Here is a 27516-nt window from a genome sequence, read left to right as displayed (position 1 = left end):
CCCATTGTGTTACTGGAAACAGTGATTTCCCAAATTTATTTTCTTGAGTAACCAAGAATGATTTCTTTGTGATATCGGGGAGTGCAAATGAGTTGGTACAAAGTTGTATGTAACATTGTGATGACATGACCTAAAGACAAATATATCCATCCCTAGAGATTGTAAAGAGTGTAAGATGGTGATATCGATACCACTACTGAAAAAAAAAATTACTAAATTCTGGAAGGCCAAGTTCAAGGAAAACCAGGTTCAGGGCTAAAGACTCTCATTCTACTTCCCTGTTCCAAAGATGCAAAACTGATCTGAGGGATATTTATTTATTTATTTATTATACGTTAAGTTCTGGGTGACATGTGCAGTACGTGCAGTTTTGTTATATAGGTATACACGTCTCGTGGTGGCTTGCTGCACCCATCAACCCATCACCTACATTAGGTATTTCTCCTAGTGTCATCTCTCCCCTAACCACCCACCCCCTCACAGGCCCCAGTGTGTGGTGTTCCCCTCCCTGTGTCCATGTGTTCTCATTGTTCAACTCCCACTTATGAATGAGAACGTACGGTGTTTGGTTTCCTGTTCTTGTGATAGTTTGCTGAGAATGATGCTTTCCAGCTTCATCCATGTCCCTGCAAAGGGACATGAACTCATCTTTTTTATGGCTGCATAGTATTTCATGGTGTATATGTGTCACATTTTCTTTATCCAGTCTATTATTGATGGACATTTGGGTTGGTTCTAAGTCTTTGCTATTATGAATAATGCCACAATAAACATACATGTGCATGTGTCTTTATAGTAGAACCTGGATTCAAGAGGGTGTGGTGAGAATTCTCTGGGAGCCTAGAAGAGAATGTTGGGCTCTTTCCTCCACTTTGGGAGACAAGGAGGATATTAATATTGATCTCATGAAGTTGGGGGGTGGGGGAACTTGTATATAAACAGCCTATTTCCCATCCAGAAATGTTGGAAGGTGAAAACCCTCAGGGAGTAGTCTGAGCTAGCAGGATGAAAAAAAGGTATTGTCTATCGCGTACCAGGGCAGACAAAGGCGGAGGCAACCTTCCCTGGACTGATCTCCTCTGCCTTTACTGGGCATGGAAGAGACATGGAGTTCCCTCGAGTATGTTTGATGGGACATGGAGAGGACAGCAGGGAATGTGTCAAACCACTTAACTAAGTAACAGGATGCCCAACCTGCAGAGTGATTTGGAGGAGTGCACCATGGGGGCAACCGAAGGGAGATATGGTTGCTTTTCTGCATGGAGACAGGGTCAAGTTGGAGCTGACCCTTACTCTAAAAACCACATATGTCATCTACACAAAGACCACTCCAAAAAGCAGAAGCTGTAGTTTTTAGTGGAACCAAAATGAGACTCAGGCCTCTCCCTTTCCTCCAATAGCATCTCCAAGGCAGCTGACTACAGCCAGCTAGGTTACTGGAACCTCCCTTCCCCACTGGTCCACATAGAATAGAGCCATGTGTTAGTGTGAGACCCCATGATTTGAAGAAGGTATTTAAGAGAAAGAAAGGGAGAATACAAGAGCACACCCTGTATCCTGCCACTACCTCCCAGTTGCTACCTCTTCCTCTAGTAGAAGTTTAACTTGAGCAAAGGAGAGATGTATTATCTTTGAATTAGAATGAGATTGATTTTTAAACTAGATTAGACAGATGGAATCAGACTGAGTTACAGTCATGTCCCCTTTATCCCTGGGGAAGAACACATTTAGTAGCAATCAGTGGAAAAGTAAATCATACCATGAAGTTAACAACCCAATGAGTTCGGACTGCTTGGTCAAATTGATCAAATGAACAGTCCAGTGTCATCGAAACAAAATGGTAATGAAATTCCAGGCAGAGAAAAGATCAAATTGATCTGAAGCAGATACAAAATGTACAAGCAGGAGAAATTTTGTGGAAGTGACATGACACAGTACAAATCCACATTGTGCAGGAAAATCAGTTCATTTGATCCGTGAAATGTGTGCATGTTGAGTTGTGTTTCCAAGTCAGATGAGTACATTGTCTTGGTGTAGATGCTACCAAAAGAAGAGCTCGAATAAAGACTTAGACACAAATACTTCAAATACTTTATTTGGGAGATGATCCCAGGAATGTCAACATGGCAGAGTGAAGAAATAAAACAAATAGGAGAACAAAGTCAAGAAAGTGTGTTTTAATGAATGGGATACCACAATGCAACTGGGGTTCAATCCCATTGGTGACCTTCTGAGAGACACTTGAGAATTGTCTTTCTTGAGGGGGGCACTGGTATATTTAATTATCTCCTATCCATCAACTCTCCTTGCACTGCACCTGGGCAAAGTTTGTTGCCTTTGCTAAAATTGACGCAGCAATGACCTCCAGGAAGGGCTGAGGGAACATGAGTGGGACCCTGAGAGAATCTCCTACATAAACCGACCAAACTAAAGACAAATAGAGGACATGAGAAAGTCTACGGGTTGCTGATTTCTGGATCAAAATATGCTGTTCTAAAAGCAAAGAAATTTCTTATCCTGAAAGATTTTCTCACAAGACAAATGTTTTGATCATAATGCCTCATCATTGTCTGCATTTCTAAAAACTTAAAGCTAGAAAAGACTTCAAGATCTTATATGATTCACTTAGACTGAGTTAACCAAGGCCCCAAAGAGTTAGGTAATGACAGCACATTAATCATAATACAGGCTGAGTATCCCTTACCTGAAATACCTGGGACCAAAAGTGTTTTGAATTTGGAATTTTTTTCAGATTTTGGAATATTTGCATTATATTTACCAATTGAGCATCCTAAATCTGAAAATCTGATATCCACAGTGCTCCAAGAAGCATTTTCTTTCAGCATCATGTTAACATTCAAAAAGTTTTGAATTTGAAAGCATTTTGGATTTCAGACTTTCAGATTTGGGATGCTCAAACTGTACCTAAATAGACAGGTATACACACATGCATGTGTGTGTACTTACACACACACACACACACACACCCCACATATTTCAGTTCCATGAGGACAGGAGTTCTTATGTATTTTGTTCACTGCTATGTCCCAGTACCCAGAGCAGTGTCTAGAAAGCACAAGATCAGTGCTAAGAAATACTTATGATCTCATCTGTCATGTGTGCCTTTGTAAACCTTCACCAGCAAACCACCTGACAGGCTCTGTCACTTTAAATGACAGCTGAAGTACCATTGACCCTGGACCCTCTTGGCTGTCTGAGCTTATAAACTCCTTCTCAGAAAAGTTTTTTAATGCGTAAAGTAAAATACGTAGGCTTACAAAAAAAAAAAAAAAAAAGAAACTGATTGAAGTATCATTATCACAATTTTAAAACGTGGCTATAATGCCTTAAATAACAAGATCTTTTGATGGGTCAAATAACTACCATAATTTCGAAGTAATGAGTATAAATGATTCTTTTGAGATACAGCTGGCAAGTGTAATGTGGCTATTTCTATTGATGACAGATTCACAGATTTGCCTATACTGCAGTGGTTTAATGCCCACGTTCACCACTGAAGGAAATTCTACCTTTCGTTTGAGGTTAGTAAAAACTGGAGGTGTAAATTTTTCCATCCAAGTTCATAAACTCTGACAGATCCCCTCACCCCAAAACTGACAGCCCCTGAGTGATTTACTGAGCTGGGGTAGAGGGGAATCCCTGTGTAAAAATTCTCTGAATCCAAAATAAATTGACACAGAGAACTGTGGAAGTCAGATTTAAAACTCTTGTGTTAGTCCCTTTGAATCTTTCGTGACCTCTTGTTTGGCAGGTAAAATTGGAACATACATGTTAAGAATTGTGCTAGCAAAATGCCACTAATTGTAATTTTTAGAGAGCCTCTCCAGTGTGACAGGCATTGTGCTAGGGACTTCCAGGTGCTTCATGAGTCCTCAAATAACTTTGCAAGGATAGAGGAGTAAGCTTCACTTTCAGATGAAAAAACATGAACCCAGAGAAGCCCAATAATTTGGATAATGTTGCACATACACTGATAGTACAGGCTTTTTAACCAGAAGTCTTCTTATTTCTCCATCAACATTATCTGGGGAGCAGAGTAAAACTACAGATTCTAGGGTCTCACCACCGAGATTCTCAAATAATGTCTGGGATGATGCCCTAGAACTAACATCTTTCAAAAGTCTCCTAGGATGATTCTAATACAGGGTGCCTTTGAATGCACTTTGAGACACAATGATTTAAAGTTATCTCTGGCCCAGGTTGCTTGGTATTTGTTCCAGGGAAATGTTTGAGCACAACACCAGTTTGAACCGCCTGCCTGGTAAAACCCACCCCTATACATGCAGCGTCTTCACCCAGACACTGCAGGTCACTCCTGTCGTCTTTCCTCCCTTTTCTCCATTCACGTTTCTCGGGTGTTTCTTCCCACACCCATGGGGTTTGACAAGTCTTTACTAATGGAAAGATTGGACAATTGGCAAAAAGAGAGAGATGATAGTTCGGAGGGCATTCTCAGGCTCCAGATAAGCAAGTGCTCCCTGCCCCTCTGAGGCTGTTTCACTGGGAACTGTTTCCTGGGACTGAGGGAATCCTGCAAAGAACCATGCTCTGAATTTAAATCAAAGTCACCCTCCCTCAAGGGAAATCCACATATGGTTCATCTGGTCTGGCTTTTCCAGGCAGGCATACCCAGCAACCATGCCCAACATCCTCTTGTGCCCACAGGCGTTTGTGTTTAAAATCCCAGTAAAAAAGAAAATGACAGTTCAAGGGGTAATTGAGTGTCTGTGGTTTATCTATTTGTTTTCTTCCCTGTCTCTGAAGCTTGAGAAGCAATGCAGACAAATGGGTCATTGCCTCAGCCTATTCCTGGCCCAGGAGCAGCTGCAAAATGTTAGGACAATGGCAATGACAATGGGTATGGAGAGGGCCCAGAGCTGAGGCCCAGGGTGGAGTCAGTCTCCCTGGACACCCTGAGTTGGGAGAATGCCAGGCACGGATGTGTCCAGAGACCACTGCTCTTTCTGTATGTTATGAGGCTCCCCTTTATCGTGTTTAGTTAACGATAAAGATGAAGACATGGCTGAGAGAAGTAAGGCGTGGTTCAAAGTCAACTAGGCTGAGTTTGAGATATAATTTTAAAATAGCTAGATAAAAATGGCATAGTAAACAATATTGATAGTCATAACAGTAATCGTAATAATGGCTTTTCACACATCCTGCACATTACTTGTGGAAAAATCACTGTTATTTGGATTCCGGAAAGATTGAAGTAGATGAGACACAGGGATGTGGTCATGAGCCAATGCTTTCTAAAGAGCCACAGCACTCTGACATTTTTGAAAATGACCTATTTTTTGTATGTTGTTTGTTCTCTTGTCAGTCCTTCCTTAGAGAAACTAAGGCCAAGTTTATTACTTTATAGCACTACTGAGCCTGTACTCAATAGGTGCTCAAAACAATAGTAGGTGTTATGTATATTTACATAACAATGATGTAATTACATGACAATTCCAAAACTAATAATAAGCCTTATGTTTTGTGAAAGCAAGTTTAAAGAAAAACATACACAAGGGGGTTTTCAGACATATGACTCAGAAAGGTTTAAGATTTCTTTTTCAAAAAGGTTGCAGACGGGAATGGTAACTCACTGTGAAGTCCTAAATAAATCTAAATGTCCATTTCTCCCCTAAATATTCAGACAGGTCCAAATAAGGAATATAACATTTAAAGAAAATACTGCGATGCTAAAATGGAAAAGGTTTGTCAAGTTTGGGGAATGCGGGTGAGAAGATCACAGACCACAGATGAGTATAAGAATGGAGTTAACCATCTTTAGAGTTTTCACCAAAAGTATTTTTTTCCTTGTGCAACATGGAAACTTTAGGAGGAATTGGAGATTTTCCCTCACTGGTAACAGGCAGACACTGAAGAGAGATCATGAAGACAAGAAGATTGTGGTTAATAGAACAGCAGACAAATGGGTAATACGACAGCAACTGGATGATACTTGGTGAGATTGCTGGGATAATGAACTTCTGAGGATACCCTATTGTGAGCAGTTTGAGGACTTAGGGAGAGGAGTTTAGGAGCTGCCTCTCATATGGTGGAGACTGTATATGTGGAGGGAGAGAATCCTACTCTAAAACCAAAGAAAAGATTTTTCCCTACTCCCACTCAGACATTCTGGGGAAAAAATGACTATTTAGAAAGTGAATGAAATTCAAACTATGTGCATTTCTCTAGGAATTTTCCTTCAAATAGAACTCAACTTAGGCTACTACGTCCAGTCCACCTTTTTAACCCAAAGTGAAATGCCAAACTCAAGACCAAGAAGCATCAGAAGCAATATTAGATCAACTGGTCAAAAGGGCCATTATTAAAACTATTTATATTTGCCAAAACAAAAATCCATGTTTTTTTCACCTAGAGAAGCCAACTTCCCCCTCATTGTTTCCCTGCCCTCTCTTTACTTTTCCTCTTGCAAACATGCAAAATCCGTCTTCATCTTTTCCTCTTTCTCATCTGGATGCCAAAGAAACCATTTTAGCTTTGTTTTCTTGTTTCAAGAAAGCAGCCGAAGGCCAGAGAATAGTGTGTTTTAATTCATTTTGAAAAACAAACTCACACAGATTGATTCTTCAGGTCCCCTGACTTGGACCTGGCACATTAAGAAGTCCAAACAACTCTGCATAGTTACATTAATCGTGTTCTTGTGCTGCAAAGTCACTGGATGCGGGTAGCAGTGAAACATTCCCAAGACAATCACTAAACATGCAGAATGCCAGCCAGAAGCATGAATCACTTTCAGGGGTCTTGCTGCAGGGAGCATGAGGTTGTATTTTGTGTGCATTGACAACTGTATAGGATAAGCCAGCTGTGTCCGAGGGAGCAAAGCAACCCCTATTCTTCTGAACCTAAAGGGGTTTCCTCCTCAAAGAACCATGTTTTCAATCCCTAAACTGTGGGGCCAGATACAGCTCCAAGTGGCATTTGTTGCTCTTTGGAGAGTCAAAGCCAAGCCACCATGAGCATGAAAGCTGTGTGAGCCACTCCTTCCCTCCTCCCCAGCATGGAAAGAATAATTGCCATTTCACCCTACAAATCCAAAAGAGTCTTCCCCATCCCTGGGTTCAAGCACGGACACAAGCCAAGCAAGCCTCGGATACCCAGGCCTGTTTGATTGTAGCTATGTTGGTGTATCTCGTGTACGAGGTGGGAAAGTGCTTTTGTTGTTCTACCTGATCCAGTTAGGGGAGCAGGACTAGGGGGTGCCTGCCTAATGGTCCCTAGCCCATGTGCTTATACTGGGATCTGTCCCGAGGGATCTGCACCTGGTTGGCAGTCATTTTGTGGTGGACGTGGTAAATTGCGAGTGTTACCACAATGACGAGGCCCAAGATGAGCCCCAAAATCAGGGGCAAGGTTTCTTCCAGTTGCTCCCGCTCATCCACTGGGCATTTATGCTCTGAAATGGGAAAGAAGAAAAGCAGTGAGCTCTGGTCAAAATATTCTGAATCATAAGTTCTACAAAACAAAAAGGGAAATGGAAGTAAAAAGATTTCTCAAGGAAGCTTTGGGACTATTTTTCAGAAACAGTTTTCCCTAACCAACCCGAAGGTTAACACTTAATCTTTCTACATAATGTATAATAAAAATGCATCAATTAAATAGGACAACATTTAATTATTGGATTCCTGGCAGATGTCAACAAACCATCCAGGTAATCTATTTAAAGGTTCAGAGTTTCACCATTAGACACAATCATCATCATTTTTATTGTTGATTCATTTTTAACTTTTTATTAAAGTAATATGTACACATAATACATTGTATAAAAATATATAAGTTTCAAAAAGACTGAAAATACCAAGTGTTGGTGATGATGTGGAATGACTGGAACTCGTAACACCCCTGTTGAAAAATGTCGTGACCACTCTGCAAAACCGTTCGATAATTTCTAATAAAGACAAACATACGCAGCATCCCATTCCTAGGTATTTACCCAAGGAAAATGAAAACATAAAGAACACAAAAAGACTCGAACATAAATGTTCGTAGCAGCTTTATTCATAATAGCCTAAAACTGGAAACAACCAAAATGTCCATCAAAATGGAATGGATAAATTGTGGCATATAGTCATATAATGGAACACTAGTCACTAATAAAAAGGAATGAACTATGGCTACACATAACAAAATGAGTACATCTCAGAAATATTATGCTGACACAAAATTGCCAGACACAAAAGAGTGTATACATACTGTATGATTCCATTTATATGAAGTTCAAGAACAGGTAAAACTAACTTTGTGGTGATAGAAGTCAGAATGTGCTTATATCTGGGGAAAGGAACACAAGGGAACTCTCACCTGTGATGGAAATATTGTAGATCTTGATCTAGGTGATGTTCACATGGTTGCAAATATAGGTACAAAAGCATTAAACCATACATTTTAGATTTGTTTATTACTGTGTTATTTTTTATTTATACACACTAATCATACATTTTTATGGGATACATGTGATATTTTGTTACATGCATACACTGTAACGATCAAGTCAGGGAATTTAGGATATTCATCACCTCCAGAATTTATCATTTCTATGTGTGGAGAATGTTTCAAGTCCTCACTTCTGGCTATTTTGAAATGTACAACACATGGTTGTTAACTATAGTCACCCTACTCTGCTATTGAATATTAGAACTTATGCCTATCTAACTCTATGTTTGTACTCAATTACCGACCTCTCTTTAGTCCATTCTCCCCAAAACACACACACACACACACACACACACACCCCCATATCCTTCCCAGCCTCTGGTATCTCTCTACCTCCCTGAGGTCAATCTATTGAGCTCCCACATGTGAACACATGCAATATTTGTCTTTCTGTGTTTGACTTATTTCACTTAATGCAATGTTCCAGTGCCATCCACATTGTTGCAAATGACACGATCTCACTCTTTTCAATGGCTGAATAGTATTCAATTGTGTATACACACCACATTTTCTTTATCTGTTTAAGTGTTCATCTGTTGATGGACACTTAGGTTGATTCCATAACTTTGCTATCGTGAATAATGCTGGGATAAACATAGGGGTGCATGTAATATATGTAAATTATACTATAATTTTTAAGTAAGTGTAGAGCTTGATGAATTTTTACAAACGAACATCTCATGTAACCAACATCTAGATCAAGAACACAAATGTTAGCAGCACCTCAGCATTGATTTATTTTTCACCCTCCTAAAATTCAAGATAGCTTCGTAGTGCTGAGTCTCCATTTTTTTACATAGAACCACCAACAACAAAAAACTATTCTTGGGAGACATTCTAGTGGTCAGTTTGTCAGGCTAACCAGAATTGCATTCCTAGAAACCAGAACAGGCTCATTTGCTTCTTGTGGGTAACTGGTGTCCTTTTAACCAAAATCAGGAGCCACAAGTGAAAAATAAACAAGCTTTACATGTCTCTTCATAAAGTCCAAGTTTTTAAAGTCCAGATGACCAAGTAAACATTTATTAAGTACCTACTGTATGCCAGTCTCCTCCAGAATCTCTATTGACATAGTCCCTTCTCTTACCTTGCCTGAGATCAGCAGAAAGGAAAAGGGATGAGCTTTTCTCTCTAATAATAATTAGTGGAGACTTACTTTCACATATACAGCTTTTGAAAACTGTATACTTGACATTCCTAGTCCCTAAATTAACAGTCAGTTCTAAGCACAAAGATTATCTGGTTAACCCTCTGAGGTACACAATATTATTATACTCATTTTACACATAAGGTAATCAAGTCATAACGATGATAAGTGGTTTGCACAGGGGTAAATGAAGTCTGATCTGAACTCAAACAACTTAACACTATAGTTGGGGCAGCACTTAACAGACCTAAACTACTGGCATTAAAAGGCTGCAGAATCCCAAGGTGGAGCAGAAAGGAGAGTTTGTCAGTTCGGTTTCCTGATCTGCATGCTGGTTGCAGAGGTTCATCCAGCATCTGAAAATTCAACGAGCTGGATACTTATTACAAAGGGGCACAAGGAAGCTTTCCAGGGTGATGAATATGTTGATTTCTTGATTGTGGTGATGGCTTCACAGGTGTATTCATAAGTCAATATTTATTAAATTACATGCTTAAATGCATACAATAATTGTGCCTAAAAACAACTTTTCATATGTGTATATGTGTATAAAAATACATATATGTATATGTATCTATACAATATACATATATATAATAGAAAAAGACATTCTTCTAGAAATAGCTTTTTTAAAAGATAGTTTGGCAAATGGTAAAGAAATGTTAAGGACTTATTAGGACTAAACTGAGCCTTTCTTCTTATTATAACCAAAAGGTTGGAAAAGAATTTGCAGGGAACTTTTTCCCCCACTATTTGATTCCATTCTAATGAGTCCCAACACTTTGAGGGTCAGACTGGACCGACACATCCATTGCTCCAGGGACAAGACCTGAGCAATGTATCAGATTGTATCACAGTGTATCAGAAAGAGTGGCAGACCTAGAACTTCATGATGCCAGCATTGCGGTCTTCTTCTCCAATATGATACCATATTGCCTCTTTGAAGAGAACAATGAATAGAAATGGGATCATGTGGGGTAGGAATTTTGTTAACAACAAAGGTTATTTATTTTCCTCATGATAACACCCTGTTGCCCATGTAATGTTTAACACAGATTGCAGGGCTTGATTGGTTTGCAGGCGCTAGTGGCAACCTCATGCAATTTTTTCTTACTTAATACAATACATTGAATAGAAGCAAATAATTTTTAAAATATTAAGAAGAAATACACTGATTTCAAATTATTTAGTAATAAGGTTAAGTCTGTTTTAAATGGTAAAAATAAAAAAATAAATTATCTCACAAAAAAATAGCAAAGACCTCAGGACCTTCAGACTCTCTTCTGTGCACCATTCCAGGCTGCTACTTGAGCAGACCCCAGGCATCTTTACAAGGTTGCCCTTGTGGCCCTATCCTGTGTCTCTTCTCTTCTTAACTCTCTCCCCTGCAGAGCAATTTCATAGTTACCCAGACTGTCAGACCATGGTTTTAGCTCACTTCTCCCTGCTTACACTCTAGTTGCCCAGGCACACAATCAGCCAGGAGCCCCAAATACAACATCTATCTCCCTAGGCAGAATGGGAGAGGCAATGGAGAAAGAGTTGTGTCTGGGAGCAAGAGCTTACGTAGCAAAACCACTGGAGAACATGGACAGGTGATGTTCTGTGTGGCCCCAACTACAGGTATTCAGGACAGGGAGGGTGGTGAGTTAAGAAAGCTTCAGGAGGAAGGGAGGTTGGAGTTGGATTGGGAAGAATCCGGGAATGGGGCACCAAACGACCTTGACCAATTTGTAAAGTCATGTTTTCTCTTTTCTCTTGGTTTGTACCATAACAATGAATAAATAGATATACAGATAGATATAGTTGTAGAAATAGAGATATACATGAACTTTTAGTGGTTCCATAGATCCAGATTATCACATCAAGAGGGAGTAGATGTAATGGAACATTGTGAGGGAAAGAGATGATAGTGGGTTCAGATCCCAGATCTTCCACTGTCACCCTGGGCGAGTCTCTTAATCTACTAAGCTTCAGTTTCCTGTAAAATCGAGATGACACGTACTTTACAGGGTTGCTGTGAGTGTCAAATGTCATACTACAGAAGGCCAAGCACAGTGCCTGGCACAGAGTAGCTTTTCTATCATTGTTCACTATAAAAATAGAAGTCTTACACATTTAAGTCTTCTATGTACTTCTTTTAAGTACGGGAGCCTTTGGAGCTCAAGTACCAAATGTATTGTTTCTAAATGGATAGTAAAAAGAATGTCTCATATCCCGTTCTTTAAGAAAAATAGAGAAAAGTTGATACAGTATGGTAAAAGAAAGGGAAAGAAAAAATATGCTTAGAATGCTATCATGATTTATTTCTCAGATGATTATCTTTTGTTGCGTTAGGAAAAAAATAGAATTAATCACACCACGAAAAGGGCAATATATAGAGGATACCAACTACAAAGATGTCAAAAAGTATCATAGCTAATACTAAATCCCTCACTTACCAACCCCTATCCAGTAAGTGGTCAAATAAAAAGGAATTCCTGAGCCCACTCTCTTATCCACTGTTTCAAAATCTGCAAAGCTCTGAAAACAAAAAGTACTTTGTAATCACTTGTTTGGCAGCAAAACCTGACTTAGTCTAATGTGAGGCTGCTTGCAGTTTTCAGTCATCCTACTTAGTATGACGTTTCACATGTTACACCACAGGAAACAGAGATATTAGTATGTTTGATTGCATGGGGCTGCCTTGACTCTTCTGTGGTCTTATGTAATCTATAAACTGTGCACTGCATAGTCTTCCTAAAGTCTAAAATATTCTGAATTCTGAAAACCATCTAGCGCCAAGGTTTTTTGTTTTTTTGTTTTTGTTTTTTTAGTTCGATCTGGGTTTTAAATGAGGGATTATGAACCCATAAAAGCAGGACATGCTTTTCTCTTTCAGGCTTAAGACAGTGCTTTTAATCTCTGCCTATGACCCATGGAAAAAAAAAACAATATTTTACGTGGCAGCTTAGAGCATATGTACACACAGAGACCTAAAGCAGAAGTTTGACAAACAATAGTTATCCTTGCTTTATGCATCTAATAATTTCTGCTCTATTCTATTCTGTTTCATTTAAAACAATGCTGTTCATGACCTACTAAGAAAAGGTTGTAATCTTTTTTGTGCAAGTATAATAAAACTAAGGACCCCTTCTCAGAATAATGTTTATGAATACATAAAAAATAAACACAATTACAAGGGAAAGTGAAATTCAGTCATCACATATTTTTAAAAGAATTTCAGATACAGCAACATATGTACTTCCTTATTGGAACACATACATGTTGGTTACGATTATAAAGTGGTGAGAAGCATAAATGTTACTTTGCAAGATCTGCACAAACTAATGTGAGATGAAAATACCTATGATGTCTATTGGTGACAGTCACAGGTACTGCTAGTACTACTGTGGTCTGTCACCTTCATTTGTAAACAAAGGAAGTGCTAAATATTAATCAGAAGTTAGTGAAAATAAAGATAGAAATCTTTTCCTCTGAATTCTATCTATAAACCATATATACCCCAGGGTTAAAATCTTATACTGTAAACTGATTATGCAACCCGCAGATTACAAAACAAGCTTCCTTGTTTTGTATCTGCAGAAATCTCCTCTGATTTCTGCCAGGGAGAAGAATATCTGTTGGCTTAGCCCAGACCTCATCTGGCTTCTGCTCTCCCTGAACCCCTGACTCCCTGTCCACCTCCACAGGACTTAGGGTCCCTCATGCCTCTGCTCTTGGTGGACTCAAGGCTCCAGAGTACACACAACAGGGGCCCAGGGTAAGTGGCCTTGGCTGGAAGAGACAAAAATCAGCCTCATCATTGGAAAGAACCAGATGAAGACAAAACAAACAATAAATTAATAATCTGTGGCTGCCAGTTGCCAACAAAAGTCTTCTCAACCCTTAACCCAAGCGTACCCACTAAAATCATAATTTATCTTAGGTACTGGTTGCTAGATAAGTGTTTTATTTCACGACAGCATTTTAAAATTATATTGACTCCCTCAGATAAACTACAAGAGTGCTTCATTGCACCCCCAATGAACAGCTTTGGGATAGGCAAGGGAAGCAGAGGCAAGCTCTCTGCTTCCCCAGGCTCTCCTAGCACCATGGACAGAAACCGTTTGAAGAGGAGGGCAAGCTTTTTGTGGGCTGTGCTTCCCTTATTGTTTGGCAAGGCAAGATAGAGAAAGGGTTTGACCCTCTTTCCGTATGTTCCCTGGGCTGGCTCTGGACTCCTGTCACATCAGCCAAATGTATTTTGTATACTGAGAAGTTGTTAAGGTGAATGGGCTGTCGAGACCTTTGACTGGAGACAAGCTGATACCCTCATTGAGATGTAAGCATTCGCTAGACACAGTGGCATCACCACCCAGCTATTTGGGAGACTGAGGTGGGAAGATTGCTTATGCCCAGGAGTTCAAGGCCAGCCTTGACTCCCATCTCAAAAAAAAAAAAAAGATTTAAGTATTGGAGAAGAAAAAAAATAATAAGAGCAAGTATTGTTTGATGCCACTGTATGCCAGGAACATGACTTGCACTGTATACACCCTATCCCACTTGCATTGTATATAACCTATCCCACTAGACTGAAAGTTTCAGCGAGGCAGAAAAAGTTCTTATATCCCAGTACCTAGGTGTAGTGGACACAGACACTGCCCAGTCTTCTTTCGGCATTCACCAGTCCCATATATCCCAATGGGTTTTGACTACAGAGTAGGTCAGAAGTCCCAGGGAGTTCATGCTTCCACAGTGACCATCAGTGATAGATGGCACTTGGTGGGTAAACACTGGTTTTCTCACCCTCAGGTGAGATAATTCTGAGACATATCCTATGCTGTCTCCAGAGGACAGTATCCGAAGCAAGAAATTCTATGACTGGCTAACTCCATGGCTGAAGGCTGGGGCTCCATCTTGGAGTCCTCAACACAATTCTCAGCTGTGTTCATAACAGATTATTTCCCTTTGGCTGCTTACTCAGGAAGCCTTGAGGACCAACTGTCTAGGGTAGCATGTGTCTTGACAGGGAAGTGCCAGGTAAATCACAGGTCTACAAAACTTTCTGGATCAGCAAACCCTTCATGCGTTTGTGACATGACAGCTTGCCACAGGATGCTCTACTGGGGGGCTGGTGGATAGAGAAACGTAAGCCATGTTCATTTCCACTAACACTAAAGTTCCCACAGATCCAGGTAAAATACAGATTAAGTGGCATTTCCCAATCATGATGCTAGAAACAATATTAAAAAGCTCATGAATTTGGGGTACCCAACAAACTCTGTAAATGCCTCTCACACTCACATGCTGATGATAGCTACTCAGCAGGAGCAGCCGTGGCCCTCAGATACTAAGGACAAAAGCTCTGATACTCACAAAGACAGGTTCTAGGAGGGAAGCCTTCACCAAGTCACTTCACCTCCCCGAGTCTCAGCTGCTCCATTGTAAATGGGGATCTCAGTATCTTTCTGCAGTTCTGTTTGTTTGTTTTGGTTTGTTTTGTTTGCCCCTTGAGAGATAATTAAAAAGGGACCAACCTATAGGTGATGTCTTTTAAATGCCTGAGAGACCTGAATCCTGAATAAAGGGAAATAGAGGTAGCCTTCCTATTCTATTATGTTGTTTCTGACATAGTACATAAGTTTCTTTTTACTCAAGCTATTAGAATACTCAGGCTGGTTTGTTCCCTCCCAGCGACACATCCCCCATCCCATCTCAGCCAGAAATCACATGGGGCTCTCCAAGGGAATTGCGGGCCTTTGATGAGGCCCTCAAGAATTAATTGTGGAAGAACAAGGTAATCAACCCCAAAAGAGAAACAGAGTGCCTCAGATTGCAGGGGTGATAGCTTCTATTGCAGGGGTGATAGCGTCTATTGCAGGGGTGATAGTTGCTGTACAAAGTGTATTTGGTAAATAAATGAGCCAAAGATGGCCTCTGTGTATTGACCTGTAGGTGGTGTATTTCTTCACTGCAGGCTGAGACTTTAGCTTAAAAGCCTGTTGGCACCAAACTCCCACATTTTTACACATCCAATTATTTTTAAAATAGCTTAAACAAGAAAATTTGCAGCTGTTTAGAGCCTGCCTGCTTTGCATACTCCTTGAAACCTCATGCAACAGCTGTTACCCATTGAAAAGACAGGGCCTTGGAGTTATAAGGCCCCAAGGCACTGCTACCTCTAGAAGCTCTGGGACCCATGGACTCCCTGCTGTGCCGCTGAGCAGATGTCACCTAGACTCATAAACCCCTCTCCAAAGCCCCTCTGCTTTGGCCATTCCCTTGTCCTCTTCTTTTTCTGGATGGCGGTCCCATAAGCCTCCCTCTGGACAGTCTCCTGCTGTGAGGGGCTTCCCTTCTCATAAAACCCTGTCCAAGTGTCTTCCAAAGAAGCGTATTGTGCCCTTAATCCTTCAAACTCTCTATAGTGCTCCATGGGCCAGCAGCATCACCTGAGACCTTGCTAGCAACAGAGCTTCTTGGGGTCCACTCCCAGACCTAAGTGAACCCAACTCTGAGTGCTAACAATATCACCACAGTCATTGCACATTGCAGCTGAAGGTTCATGAGCAGATTGCTGGGCTGAGACTTTTGTTTGGGGATCAGTGTAGTAGCCAAGTACAATGCACTAAAGGGACTCGTGTGATAAAGATGTCAACCTCCATTTGGACTGCTCTCAGCCCTTGTGAGTGTCCACATACTGACTTTATGGACCCTTTCTTGATTTTCTTATAAAGTCTATTCAGTAGACAGATGTGAAGACTGCCAGGTATGACCCCCTTACACAAGGAATAGACTCTTTGCAGGAAACCATTATGCTGTGCTGGACAATGGCCACGGTCCAAACACATGAACACACAAACACACACACAAACACATACACACACACGAACACACAGACACACCCCTGCAGTAGGTGTGCAGATATATGACATAATACTCCCTCCCCATGCAAGCATATTCCACTCACACACACACACACACACTAAAAGCCCCCTGAGCTTCTATTCTGGGGACAAAGGCCCAGTGCTAGATCCTGAAAAGGCAACCAAAAGGAATCTTTAAAATTCCACCAAATCGAAAATAATGATCTCTTACAAAACACAGTCGGGGCAGGTGCTGAGAGGCACAGACAGGAGGAGCCAGGAACAAAAAAAATGCAGTCACACAAAGGCACACTGATCCAGTGTGCGATTCTGAATGAGGCTTGCCACCTCCCAGGAATGTCAAGGGGTAAGCCCGGGGACACCATACACAAGAGAACATCCTAATTATTAGCCAGAAAAGCCTGGAGTGAGACAAGTGTCATTTGCTTGTGACTTCTCTATTCGCATTTAGGAAGTTATATGTGGTTATAAACTCTCTATCTATCCAGCAGCCTTCCCTATCTAGAACCTTGAAGTGGATCAAAATTGGTTTTAAAAGAAAAGATACCGTTTACTCTATGCAATGAATTGTATGGAGTTTTAGGAAAGTGGCTCTGCTCCTTATTCAGTGCTTATTTATTCTTACTTTATAAACAGTTCTAAAAATCTATGAGGTTTGATTTCTCAGGCCAGAGCCTGTTTGGTGCCATCGGGCTTTTGAGCTAAAGTCTCAGCCTGCAGTGAAGAAGCATTTTCTCACTCTAAGAATTTCTCATTCTAAGCAATGACTTAGAGATAACACAGAATGGTAAGGAGCTAGGAGAAGCAGCAATTATAGCAGCAGTGGTAACAAGAAGTAAAGAAATGCCTAGTAACAGCTAATCAGCAAAAACTAGAAAGTCATTATAAACTATTAAGAGTACCCATATAAACTCAAAAACATTTATGGCAGGGTCCTGGGCACTAGGAAGTGACATTACATAGTCCAATTATTTTCATAATAAATTCCTTGTCATCAATAATCATAATAAGTCAAATTATATTTGATTATGCTTAATATTTTCAGTTTAAGAAAGACACTATTACATTTTATAAATACTTCCATAAACAAAAGGATTTTAAAAACCTGTTAAGGTCTTGACACAGTTTAGTAGCTCCAACTTTGTAGAAAATACATTAACATGGGATAACCTAGACTTACACCTGAACAGGTAAGTGTGACACTGCTTTACTAAATATATGACATTCTGATTTGCATGATATGGCAGCATTTGGAAGTCTCTACTAATTAAATCCACACCGTCAAAATATAAACTCAGTCAGAGTTAACTGGATATCTGCAATATGCCAAGCACTGTGTATTAGGTGCTAATAATATAAAAATGAATAAGAAATGGGCCCTTTTCTTGAAGACAATTTAACTTAGGACTTCTTAAATGCCTTCTCAATAATCAAGGTGGAGGGTGGTGCATTCTGTTCAGTAATAGGTTGAGTGGACGCTGCATTTTATGAAAGCTAGATACCTTGGAAAATGATCATAGATGAAAAAGGTGGAGATTCTCTAATATCCTGAACATTGGGATTGTTGTATTCACTGGGGGTCTCCAACCAAAAGAAAGGCACAAACAAAGCAATCAAAATTTTTTCTGATTTTTTTTATCCATGTAGAATAAACAGAATATAAAATGTAATAACCTCCTTTGTGAGGGAGAGAGAATAAATGACATGAATCCACTTATCCCACACTTGCCTAAAGTAAATTGTTGCCGGACTTGAGCAAATTGCAGAAATTTTGACTCCCCTTGTGCCCTACCTCTGCGGGGGTGCTGAGAATGAAAGAATGTGGTTGACCTGAACCTGCCACAGCACAGCTGGGTCCCCTTTCAGGGGCTGCACACACTGAGAGACAGCCTTGTTCCACACTCTCAGCAGAAGCAGCTGGGGTTAAATGGCTCAGCCTTCAGGAACCCTTCCCTCCCTGGAGCTTAAGGACATCCTCCTCCTGAAGGTGCTTGGTGGAAAGACTTCTGAGTCTAAGACCTATGCATACACACCCACCCCTACTGCATTCTGGATGCACAGAAACTTGGACTCACAGCAGCAGAAGCTTCAGCTAGAAGTATCCAAGAGAACAAGAAGAAACTGAAGCCCAGAAAGGCAAAGACCCTTCCCCCATCTGTAGCTCTCTAGATTAACTAACTTCTTAAAGATTTTAGCTGCTTTCTCCTTGGGAAGTTTGCATCAAAATTACAGTTTTTTTCCAAAGTGACTTTTTAAATCTTTCTCCCTATAAAGGCTCATCTTTTGACAAAGGAAAGAAGATGGGGAGAGAGGGAAAGATGAAATATAAGAAGGAAGGGAAGAAGGTAAAGAAAAGAAGAAGGAGGAAACAAAGGGAGATAGAGAAGAAAGGACTAAAGTGAAGGAAGACAGGGAGGAGGTTGGGAGGGAGAAAGAAAGAACTACTGAGAAAAGTTCATACATTCAGCTTATTGTTTTTTTAGTCTTTGAAAATTATTAAAGAGACAGGCAGTGTCATTTCAACCTAGAGGAAATCCAAGTGGTAACATCCTGGGGCCCTGGTAGGTCCCTCTCCCATCCTTCCTGAAATAAACTAGGTCTTCTTCCCCTCCATCCCCCACCAGCTTACCTTCACTGAAGACAAAATCTGAGATAATGTCAAAAGGTTGGATGTGGACCGCAGACAGGATCATGGTGACCATCTTCTGTGGATCACTAGAGGCTAGTGAAATGGTTTGTTGAGCTTGACACTCATAGGACTTCCCAGCGGGGGTGACCAAGGCAGAGAGGTGGTGCGAGTTGGCTGTGTGCTTCCCAGCTACAGCAAGATCCCAAAGCAATAGTTAGGCCCCGCTTGCTGGCAGAACTCTCATTGTTCCTAACCTAATGTGCCAGAGAGGTGGTTGTTGCCTCTCAGTTTCAGACCCCACACCCCTCCTGTCCTCTCTGTTCCCTTGTAGGGCTAAGGGCTCTACAAATGGCATCAAGTGGTGATGAAAGACAAACACACCTATTCTCTTGAGAGCCAGGGCTCTTTCAATATTAATTCAGAATTCCTGTTTTGAAGAGGAGAGTGATACCTAAAAACTCAACCCTTGTTACTGAATAAAACCTAGGCCGGGCATGGTGGGTCCTGCCTGTAATGCCAGAACTTTCGGAGGTCAAGGTGGGAGGATCGTTTGAGCCCAAGATTTCTAGACCAGCCTGAGCAACATAGTGAGACCCCATCTCTGCAAATACACACAAGAACACACACACACACACACATTACAAAATTAGTCTGGCATGGTGATGCAGGCCTGTATCTGGGGAAACTGGGGTGGGAGAATCTCTTGAACCCAGTAACTCACTCCAGGCTGCGGTGATCTATGATGGTGCCACTGCACTCCACCATGGGGACAGAGTGAGAACTCATTTCAAAAAAGAAAAAAAAAAAATCCCTAATGATGGAGATTCCAAAGACACAGAAGGAACAGTGACTTGGTTTTCTACATTTCACATGGGCCTGACAAAGCCGGACAGATTGCTGGTCCACTGGATGCTTGTCCTTACACACATACATCCCCTCTGAAGGCCTGCGTCCCATTGCTCATTTTCTGACCTAAGTCTGAGTTTTCCTTTTTCCTTTTTGGTCGAATTTAACTGGGGGACATCCTGCATGTAAACTTTGATGAAAAAGAAAAAATCCTCCTTTTACTGTGATGACAAAAAGGGGTGAAAAGGGAAAGATGACACATGCATTTTTATGTATTCATTAAAAATCCTTTCCCAACTCAGGTGCCTGGGTGATGAAAGGCCTCATTAAGAGTGAAACAGACAACTTATAAAGAATAAAATAAATTTAAATGTGGTCTTTGATGGTTTCTGCAGATAGGAATATTGTTATTTGGGGGATGAACGCTCCTTTTGCCGAGGAGGATCTGGGTGAGTTGTCAGAGGGATGGGCCAGAAACGCTAGTAAATTATACATGGTGCAGAGTCCACTCTCAGCTGGCTGCAGTCGATGACTGAATATCCCGTGCGAGCCACGCTGCCATGCGCAAAAAGACACTGAAGGCCGTCACATCCTGACCGAAAAGGAAAGTCGCACTGCCCCCTTGCAGTTTTAGCGCATAAGAAACAAAACCAGGGTGCGGAAGAAAATTAAAATGCAGCTTTGCCCTTCTCCGTGGTCCTTCAAAGGCCAAATCATAAGAGGTCGTTTTGAAGCACCAGGGAACGGCAGATCTTCAAGGGACTTCTCATCTAGGATCAGGCCACGGGTGACGTTTGGGTACCCATGCCTGTGGTTCCTGGCGGATCTGCAAGGCCTGAGACCCAGAAGACTCATGGGCACTCCCGCCTCTTCCGCCCTAAAGAGCAAGCCGAGAAAGACTTGGCCTCGGAGCGCAAAGCCTGGAATGGTTTCCAAAACCCTGAGGAATTCTCTCTCCAAGTCTGCTCTGCGAGTTCCCAGGCTCCTTCCCCAGCCATGCCGGCCTCTACTCACCACTGACTGCATCTTTGAAGTGGGTCTTCTCGGAGGAGTCGTAGACAAACTGCACTTTGCTCAGCCTCCAAGTCGCCTCAGGTCCCTTGGACGTGTTGTGGCTTTCCTGTTGAGCCAGGGAGGCGCGCTTCAATCGCCCCCGCAGCGTCTGGGTTCTTAAACCCGGGGCCCGCCACTTCCCACACCCACGCGCAGCCTGCGTCCCCTCTGCCCGCTGGGCTCGGAGTTACCTTTACAAAGAGCATTTTGAGTGCGTAGGCGCGATCCACCCAGAACACTTGCAGCTCCGACTCGCTGTGGCCACAGCGGCCCTTCACCTCAGCTCCCCGGGTCAGTGCGATATCAGCCTGTTCTGTGATCAGCTGGGAACACAGACGCCCCGCGCCCCCTCAGCTCGCCCGGCCCTGGGGCGGGGGCTGTAAAGGGCGGCGCGTCCAAACTCTGGGTTGCACGCTTGGGCGCTCCTTTGCGCGCGCGCATCCCAGGTTCCGGGAACATGCAGTTAGATGCTCTACGTGCAGCCCCGGCCGATAGGGAAGCGGAGAGAAGGGGGTTTACTTTCAAAGCAGGCAGGGGAGCAGAAGGCATTACAAGCTGGAATCCCCATGCAGCATTCGGGAGCAGCCTGCAGGGGTGTGGGGAAGAAGGCGGGCAACCCAGGTTTCCGAAGGGCCTTGAGGAAGGGTGCCCTTCGCCCTGGAGCCCTAGGAGGAAGCTGAGGGGGAAAAGATTCCTTACATCTACGTAATTGCTGGCCCACACATCATAAGGTACAATAAATTTGGCTGCAAACTCTGCCATGAGACACGTCGTCCCATTTTCCCGCACCACAAATATATCTTTTTCAGGGTTAGTGGAAAGGCCTGAGAGATTTTCCACTTCTTGTTCTGCCATGATTTGAGCCATTGTATCTGCGGAACAAACAAAACAATTCCATCAGTTCAGGACTCAGAGAGCCCAGGCGCTTCGGGCGCTAGGGTGGGGAAACAGTGGTCTGCAGGCTTTGGAGTGACAAAGTTCTCTGCCAGCAGCTGTGCGCTCTACGAGCCTTTTCTCTAGCCCGGGTCTAACAAGCTTCATTCCTTCCCTGTTAATTAATAATGAAAATACGATTTTAAAAATAATTTAAAAATCATGACTTTGTTTGTAATATAGCTGACCGTTTTCTACATCTTGGGATTTTAAACTAAGTATTTCTTGCCAATGCTCTGACTTCACGAAGCTGGCCTGTCTAGGCTCTGTCTGCAATATGCCACACAGGTGTATGGCTCTCACGGGAATTCCCTGCCACCGGCGGGGGAGGCCCTGCCTCCTCCCCTAAAAGAAAAGAAAAAAGAAAAAAAACCCCAGCAAAACATTAAGGGCCATATTTTTTTATCTTAAGCTAATTGGCTTTACTTTGCCGGCTCTGTTCTCTGCACAGAGTGCATCCTGTCCTCTCCCCGTCGCCAAATCGCTACTCACGGAACAACATCAGGAGAACTCGAAGTCTGTCGACGCTGGGGACCGCTCTTCCTTGGAGATCCATACTCGCAGTGCAGCGAATGAGGCCAGCTGTGCTACTGCAGAGGCCGCCCGAGAGGGAATCCCTCAAAGTCGCCGCTGGAGTGGGCCGGGGTGAGCGAGGGGCGGGGGACAGAGAAGGAGGAGGGAGGGAGCGCGTATTCTGTGAGCGCTGGCTAGGACTCCGTGTGGAGTGCGGCACCGACAGCTGCTGGCAGAGCAAATCAGCTCACTGCAGAGGAAAGGACCGCGCGGCGAGGGAGCTGTCCACGGCTGCGAGTGCTGAAAGCGATCCGATTGTGTGGCAGGAGTGGCTGTGGCTTGGCTTGTGCGGAGGGCCAATGAGATTTGGGGGTACCTAAAATTCTCCCTGGTTCTGTTTCCTGTTCTGCAATTGCATCCGCAAATATGCGTCTGTTCTGAGAAACTTAACACCACCCTCAGACTTCTTAAATCTCCTTATCAGGTACAGTTATTACATGGTGTAGATACCATACCACTGGAATGGTATCTGGTTCCTGAAAGAAAATGCATCTGGTTCCTGGAAGAAAACGGTGGAGCAAAAATTGTTGCTGCTTTGAGGGAGGAGGGCTATGTAGGAATAGAGAAGAGAAAATGCTATGGCAACAGTTTCCTGAATTTGGAGACATCCCTTTCTCTCCCTTGCTCTCAATGAGCTCATGGGTTTAAAGTAAAATTGACGCCTCCTCAAACGAAGCCATCAGACAATGCAGTAGCTCCATGTGGGCTTATTTTCCTGTAAATTTTGCTCCCGGGAGCATGAGGACTCTGAACTCTGGGATCACCTATCCTCTTGCATTATACCGTGACCACTCAGCCAAGAAGGGATGCAAGCAAATCAGAAGTTTTTGAGAGTTATCTATTATCTCTTAGGACAGAAATTTTAGAATTATGCCCTAAATAATGTCACATAGCTATGTAAGAAAAACACACACTGATACTACTCTAAAGCCTCTAGTGGAACAGAAAAACAAATATTACTGGGCTAATTCCTATATTTACATATTTGGTAGCTTGCTTATTTTTAATTTTTGCTCTATAAATCAGAATACAGCTTTCAAAAATACACATGCAGTCCTCATCAATTGTAGTGATGTCCAAATATTTTATTCCTTAGAAGATATTTCATGATGCAAATAAATGTTGTATCAGTAATATAATGTTATAAAACAATGTCATATCAAAGGGAAAATTGCAAAGTATTTCACCTGCATTATCTAATTTGATTCTCTCCAATCTTAGAAGGTAGGCAAGGAAAGATACGAGTTACTGTGGTTTTACATACCCCAAAACTGAGGCTCAACTAAACTAAATGATCTTCCCAAATGTCACATGGTCAGTTAGAATTAAAATACAAAAATCACATGCTTTAACTCTGTAAAGATTATCTTCATTTCTCCTTACATAATATTTTTACTCCATATTTTGATTTCCATAAAAATCTTTATTCAATATCAAATATTAATCTGAAACCTGAAATCTCTATCATTAATTCACATTCTTGAAATTTATAGAGTGCTGTTTTAAATATAATCACATTCTGACATATCTGCCACAAAGTATCTATATAATGCTTTGGCTTTCAAACATATTCCTATATCAATCATTAGATCACTAGCAATTCAAATTATAAAGTAATATTAAAATTGATACTATACTTTGACATTTTGACTCTCATGCTTATATTTCAGTGTTTCATCCAAACATTTCTCAAGAGCTTTACAAAGATGATTATATATAGAAGAATTGGTACAAATTTTACAGGAGAACTTAACAGAAATGATTTTATACAGAAGATTGATATAAGGTCAATTCTTACCAGTTGAAAGTGGAAGATATAACATTTGTATGTGTTACATTTTTTTCACGTTAGCAATCATTATTAATCACTTATTTTCCTGCAGTAATGGAAAACTGGAAAACAATGAGACATGTAATGAAGTATTTATTCTCTCTCTCTCTCTCTCTCTCTCTCTCTCTCCAGTATTTTCTGAGGACAGAAATTAGTAGATTTCAGTTCAGGATTCACTACTTATTACTTTTGTGATCTTCTAAAGATTTTATTTTTTCTCACCTGTAAAATTGGTACAATAACTCAGAGGATGGCTAGTTAGACCAAATGGGCCAATGAATATAAAAGCATTCTAAACAAATTACAAATAGATCCATAAACACTAACCGAATATGTACTACTTCTGGTATGCTTGATGTTTTGAAAACCAAAAGATATTTATCATTACACAAATAGGAGAGATACCTATAAGAGATTATGACAATTTCTCTTGTGACATGTTATTGCAGATATCTTCATTACATAAGTTGCTAAAAGATCAAATGAATTAATTATCATCTGCCTTAATGATAAAAGATTAAATGAGTAGTAGCATTGGTCATTGATCTTAAAATGTTGTAGTTGATTTACAGATCAGATGGTTGTTCCTTTGAAAATTACACCTGATATAAATGATCTCTTCGCTGACACTGGAGAGTGTACCCTAGAGTACTCAAATGAGTTGAAAAAAGAAAGGAAGCAATTTTAACCCTTTTTGGGGGGAGGATTATTGTCAAAGCACAATCAGTTCAATGACTTTTTAATGTTTAATCTTAAACATGGCTAACAAATGCCCATTAATTTATCATCTTATCCACTATGATACATTGCAATAGGAGTTGGGTCATTATACCTACAACTTTCACTTACATTAATTAAATATCTTTCTAATCATTCTGAAAAAAGTCTTTGGTTCTCTAAAATAAGCAAAGAGGTGATCAAGGAGCAAAATTTACCATTAAATTGCATTTTAATATATTAACAATGTTTCCCAGAATTTGTTCTATTTTTCATTTCTCAAGTCTAAAAGATGGTAGGATAAATTGACAAAAATATGTATACCTGCATAGGTGGTGACTGTGTCAAATTTTATTATTGCTGTTGGTGGTCAATAGAAATTGTTACGGTGTGATGTGACCTAAATACACTGGATTTGGGATCTCCTCTAGATCCTTTAGGTCCTTCAAAGGCTGTTTTTCCATTCATATAGATACTTACTGAATTAGCCTTTATGAATCTCATGCCATTGAGTGGTTGCTGCTTTATAAAAGTGCAAGAAGAGGCCCCTGCATAGAACTTTCAATTTAGATGAGAAAAAATAATAATTTACATAAAGATGCCAGTTAGCCTGGCACAGTGTCTGCATAAATGTTTAGGGGGAAAAAAAGTAAGACAGGCATCCCAGGTGGGAGAGTGGTTGAAATTGACCAAAAAAGGCCTCTTGGAGAAGGTGAGTCTTGAAAGAAGTTGACAAACTGATGTAGGGTGGAAGGAAGGATGCAGATAGAAGAAATATCTATTGAATAGGGAATCAATGCAAAGATGTAACTCTTCATCTGTCCATATTTATCCATTTGCAATAAAAAGCAAATTAGGCCCTAAATTCACAATGCCTTAAGTACTATAGAACCCCTATTTTATTTCCTTATTTGATAATTTACCCACATATGGCATATGTAAAAGAATGGTATATGCAAAATTTATTCTAAATAAAATTAAACTTTTCAAGTTGTTAGAGGCATCTTTTTATACTTGGTTGTGCAAGCAATTGACTTGTTTTTGTAGAATCAAGCAACAAAATTACGAAAATTAATGAACAATCCTAATAAGAAAGGCATATTCATGAGCGTCAAAAGGAAAAGGCTGGGCTTTGTTGCAGCTGAAATTTGGTTTATTGGCATTTCAGTCCACTTTACATTAAAGTGTAAAAATGTACTCCTTGCTCTGTTGTCCCCACAGACATCAAGCCATCCCTCTGCAACCCACACGCAGACAATGGAAGCACACCCGAATAACAGAAGCAGAAATAATTTAAACAAGCAAGATGCACACAGCTGTTAAGCCAGACTTTCTACTCACCAAAACCTTTTCTTGTGTTCAGTTTGTCATAGAACAGTTATTTCATTTAATCATTGCCTTCAAAGACCTTTGCAACCCTTTCTAGGATCTAAACCCTTGTGGGATAGAAACTGAAAAATAAATGTATGCACAAGAATTATTTTTCAGTTTCTATCCCACAAGGGTTTAGATCCAGAGCAAAGAGTACAAAAATAAGTGTCTGCCTGAGCAATGTATGCACCAGAATATTTTGCGCATACATTGCTAAGCTCTAGAATCTTTGGAAAGTATAGGAAAATTGAGTTTAGGCTCCAATGCACTCAGTCTGCATGCCCTTGGTATAATTTCCCTCATCCTAGTACTTCTTTGGTGTCTCCTGCATCTACTCTAATGAAACAATGGTTATTTCTGCAATAAGGGTAACCAGTAGAGGAAATAAACCACCAGAATGATGGCCTTTTCATTGGCTATGTTCACACTAAGTCCTGAAAAAAAAATCATTTATGAGTTCATTTAGAAGAATTGCCTTCAGCATAGGGGAATATAGAGAAGAGCATCCTTATAGTAAACCCTGAATAAGTAAATGGTGAGGGGCCAGGTAATCATTCCTCAAAATTTCAGTAGCAAATAAATCATTTTTGTCTTTTGAATCTGTGATTAGTTAACTGTTTTGGTCAGTCTTACATTTTGGGTCAGTGATACACAATTCACTCTGCTATCTCAGCAGTGAGGAAAACCTTGTTAACTTGTGGGCAGGGGACCTTTCTGTAAGGTTGAATTAAAAGTCATTTGAGGATTTTAAAAAATCTTTAATAAGTCTGTTCTCCAAGAAATGATATCTGTCACAATAGGCCTAAGGTTAGACAAGCTGTGTCTCATGTAACATATTTTGCTACCTGAATTCTGTGACAATGCAGTACCCTAAAAATCTCTGAGATATCACAGGAGTTCATTGTTCCCTTGATTAGTCTCTCTCTCTCTCTCTCTCTCTCTCTCTCTCTCTCTCTCTCTCTGTCTCTCTCTCTTTTTGAGACTCTCACTCTGTCACCCAGGCTAGAGTGCAGTGGCACAATCTTCACTCACTGCAACCTCTGCCTCCTGGATTCAAACTATTATCCTGCCTCAAGCCTCC

At 41.0% G+C, this 27516-nt stretch overlaps 1 protein-coding gene across 3 annotated transcripts; it reads right to left on the bottom strand.

The window, feature by feature from the left end:
• Positions 1–6544: 6544 nt before the first annotated feature.
• On the bottom strand, positions 6545–26510 carry LOC105481529 (lysosomal associated membrane protein family member 5). 3 transcript variants are annotated; one of them, XM_011741166.3, is made up of 6 exons: positions 22436–23543; positions 21710–21882; positions 21202–21333; positions 20972–21077; positions 19112–19300; positions 6545–7429 (listed from the first exon to the last, which is right to left on the bottom strand). In XM_011741166.3, the coding sequence occupies exons 1-6, from the start codon at positions 22497–22499 to the stop codon at positions 7251–7253; spliced, it is 843 nt and encodes a 280-aa protein (XP_011739468.1). In that variant the 5' UTR covers positions 22500–23543; the 3' UTR covers positions 6545–7250. The 3 variants fall into 3 exon arrangements, with proteins under 3 accessions (XP_011739468.1, XP_011739470.1, XP_024648541.1); XM_011741168.3 differs by lacking the exon at positions 6545–7429 and adding an exon at positions 7450–8362 and having other exon boundaries at positions 22436–26509; XM_024792773.2 differs by lacking the exon at positions 6545–7429 and adding an exon at positions 10242–10551 and having other exon boundaries at positions 22436–26510.
• Positions 26511–27516: the final 1006 nt, after the last annotated feature.

Source organism: Macaca nemestrina, chromosome 15 (assembly GCF_043159975.1).
Source record: "Macaca nemestrina isolate mMacNem1 chromosome 15, mMacNem.hap1, whole genome shotgun sequence".
NCBI lineage: Eukaryota > Metazoa > Chordata > Mammalia > Primates > Cercopithecidae > Macaca > Macaca nemestrina.
The sequence above is the reverse complement of the archived record's forward strand: the minus strand, read 5'-3'. Positions and strand labels throughout refer to the sequence as shown.

Bases quoted from the DNA above. Each gene is read 5' to 3' on its own strand.
- LOC105481529 (XM_011741166.3), bottom strand. From the start codon at position 22,499: ATGGATCTCCAAGGAAGAGCGGTCCCCAGCGTCGACAGACTTCGAGTT. The intron at 21,078-21,201 runs GTAACTCCGAGC...CTGGCTCAACAG, and splicing joins TCAAAATGCTCTTTGTAAAG to GAAAGCCACAACACGTCCAA. The intron at 7,430-19,111 runs GTAAGCTGGTGG...TTCCCATTTCAG, and splicing joins AGATTTTGTCTTCAGTGAAG to AGCATAAATGCCCAGTGGAT.